General features: G+C 44.3%; 1 protein-coding gene across 1 annotated transcript in view; it reads right to left on the bottom strand.

Annotated features, from left to right (window-relative positions):
* The window catches only part of ddb1 (damage-specific DNA binding protein 1), a 60123-nt gene that overhangs the window by 28322 nt on the left and 13024 nt on the right, over positions 1–18777 (bottom strand). The window contains exons 9-15 of the mRNA XM_030089387.1: positions 18502–18618; positions 14232–14334; positions 13565–13640; positions 13349–13457; positions 8286–8464; positions 5546–5709; positions 1871–1978 (exon numbers count right to left, since the gene is read on the bottom strand). Coding sequence (XP_029945247.1) covers positions 1871–1978; positions 5546–5709; positions 8286–8464; positions 13349–13457; positions 13565–13640; positions 14232–14334; positions 18502–18618 — 856 coding nt within the window. The remainder of the gene's footprint in view (positions 1–1870; positions 1979–5545; positions 5710–8285; positions 8465–13348; positions 13458–13564; positions 13641–14231; positions 14335–18501; positions 18619–18777) is intronic.

Here is an 18777-nt window from a genome sequence, read left to right as displayed (position 1 = left end):
TATGCGCGCTAATATTTCACTGTTTTCTACAATTCAGCTGAGCAGAAGCTGTTTGCACAGCAGAGAGGGCTGATTACATTCAGAGCCACGAGCGCAGCGTTATCCCACTTCCCTGGACAAAGCAGCTGAGGCCATTCAGGGATTAACTCCCATTATTAAAGACATTTCAGTCGGGATTAATAATGCGTTTTCTATTCTATTTCATTACAGAGTTCACTTGACCAAAACAAATCATCTCAAACAATTTGGAAACGCGGGGGGAACTGATGACAAAGAAAGTGTGTCTTAGAGGTGAAGAAAAACAAGAAGACTGAGAAGAAGAGAAAAGTAGAAGAAGAAAGAAACAGAAGTGGAAGAAAGTAAGAGTAGAAAAAGACAGAAGCAGAAGAAGAATCAAGAAGTACAACAAAGAAGCAGAAGTGCAGAAAAATTAAAGAAAGTAGGAGAAGCTGAAAAAAAGAATCAGCAGAAGAAATAAACAGACACGGAAGAAGCATCAGGAGTAACTAGTTGTCAGAGCTGATTGAGAAAAAACTTTGAGAAAATTAAGAAGTGAAAAAGTAGCGCAAGAAATACCAGTAGTTAAAGATCAAATGAAACATTGAAGTAGAAAAAGCACCTAAAGCAGGGGCAGAGAAAACAGTCAGAGGAAAAGGAAAAAGTGAAGAACTATAACAGAAAGGAACTAAAGTGGATGTAAAAGTACAAGAAGAATAAACTGAATAAAACCGTACAGGAAGGTTGAATAGATCTTGATGAACAAGTGAAAGAACTCAAAGAAGTCAAAGAAAAAGTAGTACAGAGAAAAGAAGGAGAAAAAGACTACTGGAATAAGGTGAATTTAAAGAATCATCAGGACAAAACCAGTCAGAGGACAGAAAGAAGAAAACAAAACAGCAGGAGTGAAAGAAGGAGCAGGAGTTGAAATGAAGGATGGATGGAGTACAAAACAAAGAAGAAGAAGGACGAGGAGGAGGAACAAGCACCAGGAGATGAAATGGTAAATGGACTACACTTATATAGCGCTTTTTCTACTGCATTAGCAGAGACCAAAGCGCTTTACACTGCAGGATCACATTCACCCATTCACACTCACATTCACACACCGGTGGAGGAAATGAAAGAATCAGATGAAAAGAGTTCAGCGAGTAGGAGAAAGAGCAGGAAGCTAAAAGATTAATACTTAAATGAAGGTTTAGAAGAACACAGAGGGGGAATCAGGAGGAAATGGTGAAGCAGTGGGAGGAAGAGGAAGGAAAGGAGCAAAAGAAGAGGAGGACAGAAAGAAAACAATTAAATCAGAGCTCCACGTGCTTCACAGGAAAAATATCTCAAAGCCATCAAAACATGAAGACATGTTACCAAACTGTCCCAATAGAGAAGGATAATGGACATTATGATAGGAATCAATGAGGTCTGAGTGTCTTAATGGTCATACCGACTGATGAAGCTGCTTCAGCATGTTTTTAATGTTTCATCACAAGAAACATTTAATATGTTCTGATCTGCTTTGAATTAAATGAAGTTTTAAATCCAATCGAAACCAGAGTGAGTGTGAGGAATTTAAAGCAGACGTTGGACGTTCTCTCGTCTCGATGCTTAACTCTGGGTGACGGCTGGCAGCATCACTCTGATCCGTTCTGATGGGCGGAGATGTTTTGCTGTCAGCCTCCACCTCGCTCTCCACCCTGACGGCCCTGAACTGCAGATCTCCGGCGGGTCAACGCCGGGCCTTCCATCGAACGCGTCGGCTTCTTCACTTACGCAACGCAACGCCATCTCACATTCTGAACGTGAAAACGCTTCCAGACAGCTGCCCGTGGCTGTGCCCGAAGGCCCCCGGCCGGCGGCGAGGGGAGGAGCGCCTTACCGGTCTGCAGGTCCAGCCCGAAGTAGAAGAGCGCGCCGTCTCCCAGCGCGCACAGAAGGTAGTAGCTGCCTTCGAAGGTGGTCATTAGGATGGAGCGAGGGATGATCTCTGAGGAAAGACACACACAAACACACACACACACAAACACACACCAATGATTTATTTCCTCTCAACTCCAGCCCCGGCTTCCTCCACCATGTGATGAATGTCTGGAGAAATGTTTGTCAGAAAAATCAATCGGGCTATTGTCCAAACTGACTGGTAACTTTAGAAGGGAAAACAGAAAGTGTGCGGGCGGAGGGATACGGATTTCAACGCTCCGGGATAAATATAACGTCTCCTGTCTTCTTCTCTTTCCCAAATTGCGCCTCCTCTGACTGCAGGCCAGCTGGACGAAAACAGCCCTGGCTCTGACGGAGTGTTTGCTGGCTGACGGGGAGCGGAGCGGGGTGAGATGAAGGGGAGCGTCCTTCCATGGAAATATGGACCAGTTATTTTGGGCCGAGCGACGCAGCCAAAGTTCAATCAGAGAGTTACGGTCAACGGCAGAGCTCCACCCACAGCGTGGGCACGCCCCATAACATCATACAATTTCATGCAACTCAAACTGAGACACCGTTTACACAGCCACGAAGGATTTTCGTTGCATTCCGGGAGTCCGTTTACAAAACAATGTAAATCACTGAAAGAGTAACTTTTTGAAAACGGTTCCCAAGGTGGGAGTTTGAGGAAATGCTCCAACTCCGTCGTCGTGTAAACGGGCGAAAACAACACTTTCTGGAAACGCTTCAACTTCATTTCTGTGGAAATGTAGGAAAATGTAACTTTTTGAAAAACGCTTCTGTTCTGTCCCTGTGGAAACGAAGAAAAATGCAACTTTTGAAAATACCCCGACTCTGTCATTGTGTAAACAGGCAAAAACCAACACTTCCTAGAAACGCTCCAACTTCCTCTCTGTTTAAACGAGTGATTACAACACTTTTTGGAAATGCTAAGATTTCATCTGCGTTGAAACAGGGGAAAACAAGTTTTTGAAAATAGCCCAGCTTCGTCTCTGTGGAAACGGGATAAAACTCTTTGTGTAAACACCCCGATGCACATTCAAAGATACTGTTCTCTGCGTGCACATGTGGGTTCACAACAAGATGAAACAACACTGCTTTCAGTGTTTCTGCTGTTTCCGTGTAAACAGACATCATTTTCAAAATGCTGCTGCGTAAACACAAACCTTTTCTCAAACAACAAAGCCAAAACGACGCGTCTCAACTTGAAACACTGTCGTGTAAAAGGGGCCATACGGGAGAAAATGTTCCAGCAAGAATTTGATTAGCATAAGTGAACAAGAGAGAGCTGCTAAAAAGACGAAAAAAGGCTGCAGAAATGGTGGATCTGAAGAGGGGAACTTAGTTGTTCACAGAAAGTTTTGTAAAAAAGAAAAAAAACAGTATAAAAAAAGGTGGCTGATGTTTGGAATTGTCCACATTGAAGGTTATCAAGCTACAGTTTAACTGGAACGACCTATTAGAGTGTAATTGATCTGAACGTGGCTCGTCCTGATCCATCCTGATTTAATCGCCTTGCAGTTTGGCTTCTGCCGTCAGACTTATTGTTGTGGAGGAATTGAAAAGTGGAAGCGTTTATCGCAGCTGTTGTCCAAACGCAGATTAAACTGTGACACTGTGGGGAAGAGAGAAGACGTATTCTTCACAGTCTAATTAGAGAGTGAAAGACCTGCCGGTGCCAGCTTTCCGTCTTATGAAACCGAGTCTCCAGTGACTGATAACTTTTTCATAAGTTTAACCAAAAAAAGTCTTCAAGTTCTCTCTTGCATACTTTAATGTTCGGAGTTTAAATACTTTCCAAGCGTCGAACTGGTTCAGTGGAAGCATTTAGCGGAGCAGCATGGCTAATGTTCAAGCACGGACTGAAACAAATGAAGACACGACTTGTATCTTTAAAGACGCAGCAGCTGCGCTGCATTTCACCGGAGGAGACCTTATAGCTCATTTATCGAAGCAGCCTATGTGCAGCACGTTTTCGGGGAAAAGATCAGCTCTGGAGCATTAACATGTTCATTAAAGGTCCTTCTGGGTTCATTTTTCACCTCCGGATGGAGCCAGGCCATCTGTGGCCTTTATGCTAAGCTAACTGTTTGTTGGCTTCCAGCCTGACGGACAAAAATCTAAACACTGAAATATGTTTTGCTATTATATCCAGGATGTGAACATATGACTTGTATTTACCCATAAGCCCGACAGCAAGCAGGACAGACCTCTGACACGTTATAATCACTTTTTTTAAAGCTTTTTGTTTTTTTTTTCCATCATCACTCAGTGCAGACTTAAACATCAGGCCAGTTTTAATGAAACCTCCCGGTGGAAAATACAGTGAACTGTCCAAAATACTTCTGTCGTGGCTGCATTCTGCATGTTTTTGCTTGTTAAATGCAAAATTTTCATTGCGTTCTCGGGGTTCGTCTCCATGACAATGGTGTCGGAGACAACTTTTTGAAAATGCTCCGTCTTTGAGGAAAAGGAGGAAAAAGCAACTGTACTGAAAGTCAGTCACTGTATCAATCTTTAGCAATCAAACTCAGCTACTGTTGATGTTAATAGCGTATTGTTCAGTGTACGTGTCTTTTTCCCATCATAAAAACAAACAGCAGCTCCCACTAGTGGAAAACTAAACGATATTCAGCTTTTCAGTCATTTTTATGTGAACCAACATCGTTTTAAAACGGTTTCTAAAAAACCCCCAGTAAAAACGGTGCATTCTACAATTCCACAATTTCATTTAGCAGACGCTTTTGTCCAAAGCGACGTACAACACAAGCAAGAATATAGACATAAGAAAGAAAGAAACCATTAGCAAATGCTTCAATTGCTTCAAGTGCGATTGGTCAAGGGAGTTGCCATCAAGTTGCAGAAGAGGAGCCACTACCCCCCCACCTTTTTTTTTTTTTGTGTGTGTGTGTGTGTCAACTTAGTCAGTGGTACATAAGTGCTAGGTTTTAGAATACCTGACCTATTCCTACTTGAAACATTGCATAACAACGCAAATAACACACAAACTGCAAATGGCATAAATGGATGCTGAGGTTTTGAACTGTTAGTTTGGCTGCGTGAACTTTATTACTAATTAAGAAGAGTGAGAACGTGTGGGGTCACGGTCAGAGCGTCATTCCTCGTATGTGGGAGCCTCAAACAGCTTCTCCATGGTCACTTATAACGTCACACCAGCGCGAACGAAGCTGCATGTGCAACTGAAGAAGATGTAGCATTTCTGGATTATTTCAGAATCAGACTGTATGTGGTTGAGGCTAAATAAATTTTAGTATATGGTAATATTGACAGAAGCTGTTATAATCAGCTACATTAGCGGGAGTTCAGCATCAAGAACTGATTTGGGCCAAAAAATATTTAATATCAACTGAGGATAGATATTGAATTGGACTTGCAGGAAGGATACTGATGAGTGTAAGGAAGGCTGCTGGTGCGATTTGTTCATTTCTGTGACGAGTCGGTGAAGAAGTCACTGTGAATATCTGAATCTGCGGCATTCAGCCAGCTGTGAGATATTTTAAGAGAGTTGTCTGAAAGGAAAGCTTCCCATTGTGAGACTGCGGAGAAGCCGCCGGCGCCGCCGGGCTACAGAAACATGTCCGAGGCGTCTCACCTCCGCCCAGCATCTCCTTGTGCAGGGCCGTGAAGCAGGGCAGTTTGAGCACGCGGGCCGAGATGTCGGTCCACAGTCCCACGGCGCACAGCGGCGACTCGGCGCCGCCCTCGCCCAGAGGCGTGATGTCCAGGCAGGCCACTTCATGCTCCATCTCTGTGGTGCTGGAGGAGAGAACAGAAGGACTTGAGGAACACAGTCGCCAGCCGCCCCCCACCTCCAGAGCAAACGGGATAATTGTGTTGGGGGGCTGCGGACCAGAGGGGCTAATTGATTTTCACTCTCACACGAGATGTGAATTATGAACTGTTATGCGGTCATCTGGTGAGCCGAGCTTCGAGTTCACACCGACTGAAGCTGCCAGATGGTCAAATTCAATTTTCTCATGAAGCCGTGGAGGAATCTCCTCCGCCGAGCGCAACGCCAGGTTGACCTCTGACCTATTCATTCACTGCTCATGAAATGTGACACATCTTGCCTGTATGGACAGGTTGCTTATTTAAAAGCCTCCTGAGCTCCAAAACCTGCAGGCATGAGACCGTTGTATCCAGAGCAGGTCTGTCGGGGCGCGGCAGCAAAACACAGCAGTACTCCAAAAACAGAAGAAGACACTGCTCATCATCTCAACTGTTCACTCTTTCTCTGTAAGAACAACTGAAGATGGAAGTATCGTCAGCGACGCACAGGAACATGAAACTTTTCACTGCAATTGTTGTGCAAACAGGGTTTTAGATCAATCTTGGACACAAAATCAGAGCAGACACGTCTGAGATAAATATACTCTACTTTGAATAATTAAATCGGAGTTAATTACCTGCTTTCAAATTCCTAAATTGACATCTAAACCTGCCTCCCTCTGAGATAAAAACCCATCATTTTTAAGTATAAAAATAGTTTAATATAAAGTTTCTTCCTGAGAGTGTGACAAAAGTTGGCTGAGACTCCCTTCACACTTACATAAGCTCCTTATTGGACCTGGATTGCTTCCAAACTAATTGTGGAAAAAAAAAAAAAAAAAAAAACTAAAAAAAAGTCCCAAATCCAGCTACAGAGACACACCGCAAAGTTGAATTTCAGGACGGTTTTGAGAAATCACGAGCCTTTAATGTCACACACCGCTCGGCACAACCAAGGTTAAACATGGAGGTTTGATGGGAGACGCTCCAGACTTCACAGTTTTCGCTGGAGCTTCTTAATAATGCAAACAATGGAGAGAACGTCAGTCTGCTGAGAGGATTTCAGACTTCTCCGCTGCTGAAATCCAGCCTGCTGTTTTCTGATGGAAAACCAGCTGCTTTCTGATAGCGACGGAATATTATTTCACAGCCCTGGCGAGGCGCTGCGCTCCGCCACCTTCTTTGTTTCATCATTTCTGAACGCTCTCAAGGCTGTAAACAAATAACGCGTGCTTCCAGCAGACCCGGTGGCCATTTTTTATTTTTTCTTTATTACGAGCTGCGCCTGTTTGTTCAGAGGATAAAAAAAAAAAAAAAAAAACCAACATGTCTGTGTGTCCTTGGTTTCTGTAAGAACTACCTGTACAAAGAAGGCCTCAAAGCAGCTTTATTGCGGCGCGGGCCCACAGATCGCCGTGAGGATCCGCCGGAGCGGCATCCAGACTGAAGAATAATCCACTCTGCAGCGCTGCTCCTTTCACCGAGCACTCCCAAAATTTTGGTGCAATGCACAAACGAAAGGAAAATAATGCAGCTCGGTGGAGACATTCATCACTGTAATTCACAGGTAACTACAGGGAACGTGCTGAAATCGATGTTTGATTAATTTAACTGCATGCAGGGAAACGGAATCTCACTGCGGCTGGATCTTATTACCAAGTCAATTAGCTGGAAAGTAGCGTAAAAATATGTTTTAAGGGTGCAGTATGTTCCATCTCGGAGCATCCCTTAAAGCCGGAGCTGCAGAGCCGTCCGACATCCGGCCGCTCCACACAGCAGTGATGCAGTAAAATGCAGTTTCAAAGCAGCTCGGAGGGAAATTTCCTTCACATCGTCTCACAAAAACCTGCATATTGTTCGTACTTTCATCTAGAAGTAAAATGAAAGGCGGCATGGCGTCCAGACGAGCAAACGGCAGTCACCACATTCCCTCTTTTTGTGACCTGCAAAATAATTTCTCCACTCTAATTGGCTCCGAGCACCGTTGTCGTGGAAACGGACATTGGCAGGACTACGAATACTGATACAGGTTATCGATCCAGAACTACTTATTTTTTATTTCTCTTTAGAAAGAACATTTTCAAAAATGTATCAATCAAGAAATCATGTGAAAAATTCACCTTTTATTAACACTAATGCGGTTACGATTACCCTGAACAACGGCTATTAGCAAAACAAAACTGTCCATGGATCATTCAGTCCTGGGAAGCAAAGAGAAAATGAAACGGTTTATTTTGAAAGTGCACTTTAAGGAGCGCACCGAGTTTTATTTTGAAAACGCTTCACGTCCATCAGCGCTTCTTTCCTGCGCTTTAGGCTGTCAGTTTTTTTTTAATGCATCTTTAATCCCTCGTTAAGGCGTTTTTTAAGTGCTGTTCTGATGGTTTGAAGAAAAGGTTTGTTTGAAACTGGTACGTGGCGCTAAAAAATGTTGGAGAGCACCGCTTTAAAGTACTGTTAAGAAAAAAACGTTCCACGTGAACAGGGCCTAAAATCACCAGCAGATCAAAGCGAGTAGTGGGAAGAAGATCTGGGATGGACGCCAGTGATGATCCGAGACGTACCTGATCTGTTTGAGCTCCCCGGCCAGGATCTGCAGGTAGTACAGCGCCCGCCCCACCGCCAGCACCACCTGGGTGTGGTTACAGGCCGCCACGCTGATGTTCCGCCCCTGCGGCTCCTTCCACTCGCTCACCAGGGCCTTGCTGTCCTGGAGGACGAGGCGCACGGAGCCCGACGTGATCTGCAGACGCACACACACACAAACACGGTTTCCATTCTTTAGTAAAACAGCTGCATCTGGAGGAAGTGACAGAAACTGAAGAGGAGGCTGGAAGCCGGGAGACGTTTCAAAGCAAATCCCATTGTTTATATGTGCTTCTATTCCAGGACTGTACCTGAGACTCTCACCCACTAAAACCTGCGTTTCATTATTTTTCTCTGCAGCTCACAGAAAATAAATCACTTTCCACACAATAAACTGCAGCAGCTGATGGCGAGATAATGTTTAAAGAGTTCGTCTTTAACAGAAAAAGAAAAAAAGCCCGATTCAAGCAGGACTGATTGAGCCGATACACGCTGAAAAGAGGATCAGAGCGGATAATTAAACCACACAGAGGCTACACTGACATTTCATTCAGTACAAACAACAGCAAAATAATGTGTGTGCTCAGGGGAGATTTAGCATTTTAATAACATAAATGTCAAGATGAATAGAGGATAATGGTTTCACGAAGAGGAAGAAACGCTTTGGCGTCCTGTAAGTTCAACATATTAACTGGCAACACAAGTTACCAGACGCTTGGCTGTTCTAATGGAGGAAAACACTGAGCAAAACGGAGATTTAGTTTGTCTTCTGCATGATTTGCTTCAGTGACTGTTTCCATGTGCCATACTGAATAATCTACTTTATCGATTAGCGCTGCCGGTGAATGTTTAGACCGTAACGCAGCGGTAGAGAGAAGACTGGCCTTCATTAATCACATCATCCATAATCAAAGATCTCCTAAACCAAAGTAAGTAAAGCTTTCAAAACTTCCTATCATACATCAGGAGTCACTGCACTATAAAACTAACACATGTAAAATCAGCAGCTTCAGTTTGTTCAGCGCTGGATTAAAAACCCCAAACACCTGAACCACAGGTCTCTGTGATGCTTTAAGACCCAAAGAAACATATTCAATTTTCCAGATAAAGATTACACCGTCTAAAAAAAAGTAGCATTGGGTTTCGCTTTACTTAGCATAATTAACATTTTGACCTTATTTTTCTGTACTTACCTATTTTATTAACTACTAATTCCAACTTTATCACTTGAGCACTTCTGCCATTTTAGCTTCTTTCTTTTGCTAAAAAGCTCTTTCGTTTTCATTTAAAAACCTTGGGTTAGCCAGTCTTTGGAGCAATCACCACTGTACTGCAGAGCGCTGCCCTAAAGTTTCCAAACTTTTTTAAAGTGCAAACCCATAATATGAGGACTTTTAGAGGGTAAAAAAAACCTGCCCTGTACCATATTTAGAGCCGGGATCCAGCGGTCCAAACACTGGAAACTTTTTTTAAGCACCAATTTTTCATTTTTTTCTTCCCCTCGTTGAGTGTGTGACCTCTGAACCCTCTCGCCGCCTCTCCTCCTCTCGTAAAGACTGACTACCGCATTCAGAGCAGGGCCAGAGAGCTGAGCGGCGCCACCAGGTTCACGACCAGCACAGTCGATCCAAGCAGGACAGCGTCCGGGAAATCCGATCTAAAGGGCACTGAACTGGAAAGATGCTGCTGAAATCCTGTTTAGTGCAACATGAAGACGATGGGTTCAGAGCTCTGATTAGCGGTACAAAGGTATCTTCGACCGCATTTATCTTACAACATCCACAAAAGGTGTGTTGGAAAAAAAAAAAAAATGCTGGAGGACAGTGCGGAGCTCTCATTTTGTTGGTGTGATAATTTGATGTGAGAAGCGCACAGCTCGGAAAGGCAAGACAAAGGAAAGAAAAGGAGCTGAAGAAGTCTCATTAACAAACTTCAGCAGGTACAAAAAAAAAACAGAAAAGCTATAAATGGAGGTGTTGCACAGTTAGGAGGCAGACATAATTTGGAGGGGTAATGAGACGTGAAACCAGCACATATTCAATATGTAGCCTTAATAGAGTCCTTGGAAGGAGTTCTGGAGACCATATTGTCCAGTTTCCACTGTGAGCTTTATTACATCTGAGGAAACACAGTGTTCGGCACAGAGAAGCCCAATTTATCATCATTTTTTAACATATCCATATTGAAGTGATGTGGAAAACTGGACCAGTAGACGAGCGTTTTTTCAGGTTTCCTCCTCAAAACATGATTTCGATGTCTGGACATTTACTTCAATGTTACAATCTAAAGTAGGAAAACGTATACTTACTATATTGTCTGATCAACAAGTTTGATTAGTAAGAACTTTAAAATTGGCCTAAAACTAGTCTAAGAAACTAGTTTTATACCAGTATGAATACTGGTAAATATCAGCTCCTGGCCATAACTCGAGGGGTGTCTAGCACATTTTAGTTCAGTGGCCTCAAGCAGATGGATTTTCTCTCGAGTGGGCTGGACGGGCAAAACGGGACCGTAATAACCTTTAAACTTGAACTTTAATGTTTTCCTTTGTAGTGGTGCCGAGTATTCCAGATGAAAATGTATTTATTTCCACAACTTTCTAACTATTGTGACAGAAAATGACTACAGTCTCAAAAATTGGGCTGATTTTATTTAAACTTCTGGTACAAAATACAGTAACAGAAAATGATCCAACAGCTTTCATATAACCAGCTGCTTGGTGGGTTTGGTAGGCCACATTAGAACCTCTCACGGGCCAGTTCTGGCTCACGGGCCTTATGTTTGACACTATGGCTGTAAACTGTAAATCTATTTTATTCAATATTATATAACAAGATATCTTTTTAATATAAAGAATAGAATATATTTTGAAAGCTTTGTTTTGAACAGAATAAATTCAAGTTAAACATCAATATGACATTTGAATATTAACATAAAGGAATACAGGGTTCAGTGGTGACTGGTGTAAGAACAGAAGGAAGGAAGGAAGGAAGGAAGGAAGGAAGGAAGGAAGGAAGGAAGGATCTCCTGTGACTCAGAACAGATAAATCAGAAACGAATAAAATGGGTGATTTTGAAGGCGGTGTTCAGAAGGCAGATTCAGCCTCACTGACGGCTGTGAGATTGCATCAGAGCAAAGTTTGAGGATAATCACATTACTTCAGTTATCCGACATTTTTCTGCCATGTCTATTTTAACCGCTGAAACAGAGAAATTTTACTTTCTGTTCTAAAACACTGCCTCTGATTTCGATAATAACTGCTACCTGGGATTTAAAAACCTATTAGCATGATGACGTAGCATCATGTGGGATTTCTGATCTGGGACAGAGAAAGAGGGTAGAGAAACTAAGTGTGGAAATCACAAATTAAGTGATTAATTCATCCACAGAAGGGCCATGTTAAGCAGCAGGGGGCACAACAGCACTCTTCCCTCAGAATATTTCAAGGGTCTTTATGTGTGGAGTTTGCATTCTCTCACTGTGTGTGTCGTTTCTGGTTTCCTTACAGAATGTATAATGTCAACGTGACAGAGACTTTCAACTTCCTCTGCACGCCGCACTGATGTCCTTTCAGCTGACTTCAATACATCAGCCATAATCTAAACTAATCACGCGGAGAACACCCGCGTTAGGGCGCGCTGGGGAGTCGCTGGGGGTCTAGGGTCACGATCAGGGAGCCACAGCTTCAACCTGCCTGCTGAAGGATCTTCATGAGAAGGGAGGGACCTGCAGCAGGTGGTGAGGATGGCAGAACGCTTCAGATACAGACTTCATAAAAGCTCAACCGACAGACTGAGGGGCAGCTTCTGTGTATCGACCAGCAAAATGAACCAACTCAGCCAAATTACATTTGGAGGGAGAAACACTAAAAAACTAGTAACGAGTCCAACAACTCGGCTCCATGTCGGATGAAAAAAAAAAAAAAAAAACTGTATCCCACTGCATTTTATTTCAATTGTTTTGTGCGATTGCAGAAAGTCTTTCAACACCATGAAAATGGCCAAAGAACTACACTGGAGAAATTTAGATGATTGTCTTTGATTTACAGTTTCTCAATATCCATCATGACCAGTGTGAGTGTGTTTATGTTATTTCCCAGAGTGATTTCGTCCTGACTATATCTGCAGCATGGTCTCGCGCTCTGCTTCCCAGTGGATCCGCTGGATTCTTCTGCTACGGAGGCTGTGCACACTTGGCTTGTTGCAGCTTGTTTACTGGATTCAGATGCCTCCAGATTGTGTTGCTACTCTAATTAACATTGCATTCAAAAATAAATAAATAAATAAAAACCCACTGTGTGCGGCATCAAAATAATGAGCTAAAGCAGAGCTGAAAGCTGGAAGCACAGTTTCCTTTAGAGCTTGGCACTATGGGGAACAATGATGGCCAACATATGCTTTACATGCACTGATTTACTTTATAAAATGTGGCTTCAGGCACAATCTATTATTGTTTTACAGCATTAAAAACTGGAAAATGAGAAGTAAAACACGTGAAATCTCTTGATTCTTTCTGTTATAGTGCATACATGAGCAGCTGAATGCTAATTTATTGCTGACTGCTGCTGTCTGCAGCGACACTTCCTGAAGCATCAGCTGTGTTGCAGCAGTCAGGAGAGCAGTGGCATAAATGTACTCAGAGTAAACACGCCGACTGTACGAAACAACACGGCAAGTGAAAAGGCTCCCGCGTCAAAATCCAGCCACGGTTGTCATAACAACCTAAAGACTTACAGTTGAAGGTCGAACATTTGGCAGATTTCCCAGCAGGGTTCCTGCACTCGCAAACTCGTATTTAAATGAGGAGCAATATTCATCTCCTGCGAGTCTTTTTTACTATTATTTTGTGCTCTTACAATCTGAACTGCCCATTTTCAACATGCAGGAGTCCGTGTGTTCTACTGAGGAGACCAGGATGAATCATGAATTTTGATAACTAATTTAGAATTTGCGAGATCTGAGGATGTTCCTACTTCAGAAAATACTGCGATTAGTGGAGGAGTGTCTGTGTGTGTGTGTGTGTGTGTGTGTGAACACCAACTTGAATTAGTTGCTGGTGTGCCACGTTCCCGCAGTAGAAGGTCTGCTGGTTGTCCACAAAGCCCGGGAGCTCCGTCTCCTCCACTTCCTCCCCGCTCAGCATCAGCACTCTGCAGGTGGAGCCGGAGAAACACACATATATACACACACACACACACACTTCAGATAAGATCCGCGTGTTTGGAATCCACTCTGCACTTATCTGGTAAACACTCACCGTGTCTGACCCACAAAAGACAGCACCAGCATGTCGTCCGTCTCGCGGCCGGCCTCGGAGCGCAGCGGCCACAGGCCTGGAGGACGATGCAGGAGGGGAGAGTGTTAAAAAAAGGAGGAGAAAGTCGCTTTCTGCACTGTTTCACTGAGATAAAGACAGAACGCAGCCAGCTTGTAATCTTTTAACTACTCCATCTGCCACATGTTAGCATGTGGAAGCTGGCGATCCCTCTCTGAGAGCCATTGATCGGCTAATGGAATAACTGCCTCTCGTGAAGAGGCCGGCGGCGGCGGAGACTTTTAGGGCGGCGCCGGTCAATAAAACAAGAGCGAGCAGACCTGAACTGGCCCGCGAGTCTCCTTTGAGCGCGAGAGCAGAGTCCTCCGAGAGGAACCTCATTTTCAGGGATTAAGAGGTCTCGGCTGTGTTAAAAGCTGACGGGATTCAACTTCAACGCCGGCGTTTACAACAGAGGAGCTCTTCGCCTTCCAGGACCCGGTGTGCGAGCGAGCGGCAGATGGTGCCGGGCGGCTGAGGACGCGGCGAGGCAGGCAGATGTTCGGGCCCGCGGCGCCGCCGAGGATTAAGGTCCAGAAAACACAGGAGCTTGTGAGGCGGGAGGGGAGTGGATCTCAAAGACAAAACACACACACACACACACACACACCTTTGATTCCCGGCAGGTCAATGCTGGCATGCTCATGAATCCCAATGCCGTTGCGGATGATCCGGAGAGAGCCCTCTTTGAATGCACCGGAGCAAGTGACCAGCTGAAAGGACACAGGATCACAACGCCGTTAGTTTGACACCGAGCTCGAACCGCTTCATTCTTTTAATTCCCGTCCTGTTGCTCTCAGGTTCATCGTCATAGATTAACCATTTATCTCTGTCACTTCCATCTTGATTTCCATTAAACAGACTTAAAATGAAAGGAGTGATGCTTTCGTCAAGACACTCAAGCGCCAACGTTGTGTGAACGGACCACATAGATGATTTTCTAGCCTCGAGGTGGTGAAATAAGTGATTTATGTCAGTTTATTCCATTTAACAGGAGACGTGACGGTGCATGTTTGAACCGAGCCTCCGGGCTTCGAGCTCCCGGGAGGGGTAAATAGACTGTTCAGAGTGTGGAAACGGTGTGGACACTGCGGACTAAACTCCAGCGGATTCGGAAACAAAAGTCTAATGGGGCACAAAACGTGTGCAGCCAGGCGCCGCCGCCGTGTTTACTTCCAAATGAAGCCATTTAAATAATCGGGCCAAACGCTGCGGCGCCGCCTTCACGTTTCAGAGCTCCGCGTAATTAACAACGTTATCAAAGTTATCACAATCGATGATTCAGGCTGTTTCTCTGTTAAACAGCTTCAGGAGGGGAAGGGGGGCAGTTTGTTTACACCGCACAGAGCTCACGGTTTGTATAAGAAAGACTATAAAACGACAAACTGTTGGAAAAGGTGAGATGTGGATCGAGAAAACACTTCCTTGTGGGAAATGTTTGATTTCCGGCGTTTTGCAGTCACACATCAGCATCTTACATTAACAGTGGTGTTTGTGAGATACAAGGGAGGCGTATCAACGGTTTGCATTTTCACTGCATCAGGAGGGGAAAAGGTCTTAGAAATAAAAATGAACAAATACACCTCGAGTCAGGAGAAGAGAGAGAGAGAGAGAGAGAGAGAGAGCGAGACAGAGAGAGAGAGCGCACACACAATCCATGGGGATTGTACAGCAATCTTCTCCACTCCACAAACACTTCCATGTTGATTCTCTCACAGAGCAGAAGAAACCATCCATCACATGTTCATTATTTGTGTTTCTGCTCTTCGTGTGCTCGCAGCATCCACAACGCCGCCGCTGCCGCCGAGCGTCCTGAGATCCGTCTGGACGGCCGAGGCAGAGCAGGCAGCACACAGATGAACCTTAAATCTCCTCTTCTCTTTCAAAACGACAATGAGATTATCGTCAGCGGATCACGTGAATCATCCACTTCTGAAGTGTGAGCTGAACACAGATCTCCTCAAAGCGGTGATTGAGCCGCAGCTTCACGTTCCTACGTGCACCGAAGCACCCGACGAGGAACCGTCACCATCAGGTGTTTTTCTCCTCTCTTTTCTGCGTAGCTTGTTTAACTACCGGATGTATGAAAGCACGAAGAATAGCGGTCATTACAAATTTTGTGCCATCTTCGCAGTAACGCTGCGTTATGAGATTGAGTCGTTTGTGCTGTTTGTTCTCGTTTCATCCGCCTGGCGCCCGGAGAAGAGCTCTCTGCGGCTCTGGAGGACTCGGCGAATCAGTACTAGATGGTGGAGGAGTCTCTCAGAGACTGCCATTACAAACATGGCGGTGTTGAGATCCAGCAGCCTGGAGGTAAATAAATCTGGTGCCTGTCGTGTGACTGGAGAGCGGCGGAGTGTTATTTGTTCATCCAGTCATGGTGCACTAACAGGATTAATACTGGAGCCCACATAATCGCTGCTCCTGCCACCTGCCACACAACGGCCGCGGCGAACCCGGCAGCCCACCGGATGGAGTGAGATTCCTGCACACGCGTCGCCCCCCCTCCCAGGGGATCCTCTTCATCTGCACCTAATGTGTTGGAGCGCCGGTTATCAGTCTCAAATCCCTGCCTGATTTCGAGTCCATGAATAGAATCGCTCTCCAGCTTCCAGTGCCGTCATGTCTTTTCTTTTTCCTGACGGAGATTGAGTCATTTTATCTTTCTATGTTTTTTGTGCGTGAATCGTCTCTTTACTGTGCTGGAATGTGTCCGTCTCCATTAACTGGGACCAAATGCTCTGCGGACTCGCAGCAATTGGCAAATCGAAACTACTGAGATTGGAAGGAGCTCCGGACCTCAGTTGGAGTCGTATGAATATAGTCTCTGGTCTCCATCTGGGAGAGAGCGGCTCAGTGCACCAGTGGACCGCTGCCCCCTGGAAGCACATGAAGAACCCCCGAGGCCCTGCTCCTGAAACCTGCCAACAAAACCCTCTGCACTGCAGCTCCAGCCTTACAGCTCGGCCGATTCTCCCTCAGAAAGCTCACTTTTCAGTCCTCCTGAGTCAAAACCAGCAGCTGGATGCTGCGATTGTGAGAAAAGACGGAAACAACAGACACATATTACTGTATTTACAGGACTGCGAGTCACACAGCTTCCAGCTGTTTGGATGATCTCATGGTTTATATTAACCAGTGACTCGCCTTTATTAATGTTTACAGTGTGGAGGCACCATTATGGGCCGATATCTCTCTCTCTTTTTTTTTTAACAGATCAGTATTGATCCGGTAAGTAAAAGCGGTCCGTTATCAACACAAATAATTTTTTTTTTCATATTCAGTGTTTTACATGGTTTTCAGTATACAAAAGCATCATGGAATGGAAACTTGTTTTCATACCAATACTGATATCTGTAATTATCTGCTATCGACCATAACCACTACATTAATATCAGTATCGATGAAAACGTTCATATCAGTGCATCCCTACTACTAGTTATTCTCACAAAGCATAGATTTCGAGATCACAATTTACTCTAATTGTCACAAAAAAACCAAATATATTAAATAAGTTTTGGTGCAAAACTGAAAACTGCATAAAAAAAGCAATCAAATTAAAATTAACAAGCAGAAGAACAGTTGTTTTTTGTTCCTTGTGGATCTGAACAGCTCTTAAGAGAATGTTATGAAGTGGAAAAAATGAGGAATTCCAGCATTCAACATAAAATGACTATTTGTCCAGAGCTGATGGGGGGGAGACGGTGGTTTAAGCTCTGGGGGGATTATCCCTCCACGCTTTAATGACTCTTTTTAAAGCCCTAAAACATCCGTTTGATGGGACTTTATTATGAAAAGAAGAAAACTTTGTGGAATATGAAATAAATAAAAGTTCTGAAATATCCACTGTTAAAACAATATATACATGTGTAATACATGTAAACTAATTCCAGGTCATTCTCAAGATAAAAATGAAATCCCATCCACGTTTATCGGCTTTCAACGTTTTCTCGGCAGTGATTGGCGGGTGGCTTCGACCTTCGGTGAGGAATAAACAGACTTGTCTGAAGTAAACCTAACAACCTTGTGGACACTTTTTTGTGTTATTTTTTTTGGCGGGAATGCCATTAAGATGCAACGGAGGTTACCTCACACTGTCGTCAAAATGCAAAGTGTGTGACAGTAAACAAACCTGAGTACACACACCGGTCGTGAGGATGATGGATGGTCGGCGAGCACGCGGACAGGAAGTGACTGAGGCAAGGTCTTCGCTGGCGGTTTTAAAGGGTGTAAATATTATTAGAGGGAATTACATGCCGCCTTTTTAGCAGTCGAACAAGAAGAGCCAATCTGCGCTTGTGTACAAGAGACGCATTTTAACATCTGATGTAGCTGCAGTCGTACTGCATCACGTTCGCACTGGGCGACGCCGCGCATGTTGATGTCTGCTGCAAGAGATACACCAGCATCCAGACGAGCGATAAAACTCCTGAATACACTCAGATACTCCAGCCAGTGGCAGATTCCCACTCCGCCATGCAGCACACTTCATTATGCCCCAAAACACAAAAACAAAACAAACAAACAAAAAACAGTGTTAGCATGAATGGAGAAGTGTGCGCTGCAGCAGACGCCCTGAAGGCTGAGGCCGAGACGACAACAAAGACAGAAAACAGACATCCGCCATCAAGTGGATCCAGGGACTGTGTTAAGTGGGTTTTCACTAATCAGCGTGTCGTGTCTACATCCTCTGGCAGATACCCAGGAAACCTTTTACCCAATCTCGAATGATATCCTTCTCTTATGTAAGTGTGAATCATAGTTTTCTGTTTTTGCTGGGAGCAAGAATCAAGGTAGTTTAGAAAAAAAAATAAAGCTAAACTTTTCAGGCTGAGTTTCTCGGGTGTGCTTCATGTGACTCGGCAGCTTGGGGTCGTTACCTGGCCCTGGCCTTGCCTCTCCAGGTCCACCACGCACATGTCCACGATCGGGCCCAGGTTGGTGAACGTCTCCATTACCGCCACGTACGAGCCCTGGTCGTTACTGTCCACGTTGAGCTGCGAGAAAAAAAAAAACACTCCGGTGTCACACACACTGCCTGCGTCGAGCATCTGAAACTGTTAGGGCACAATACAAAATGTAGAACTGAATATACAATACAAAGTGAAAAGTTTCACCCCTTTTATTTATAATATGTCAAAATATTAAGGATTTTA

The sequence above is a fragment of the Salarias fasciatus genome, chromosome 1, assembly GCF_902148845.1.
Source record: "Salarias fasciatus chromosome 1, fSalaFa1.1, whole genome shotgun sequence".
Lineage (NCBI taxonomy): Eukaryota > Metazoa > Chordata > Actinopteri > Blenniiformes > Blenniidae > Salarias > Salarias fasciatus.
This window is presented reverse-complemented; position numbering and strand designations above follow the sequence as displayed.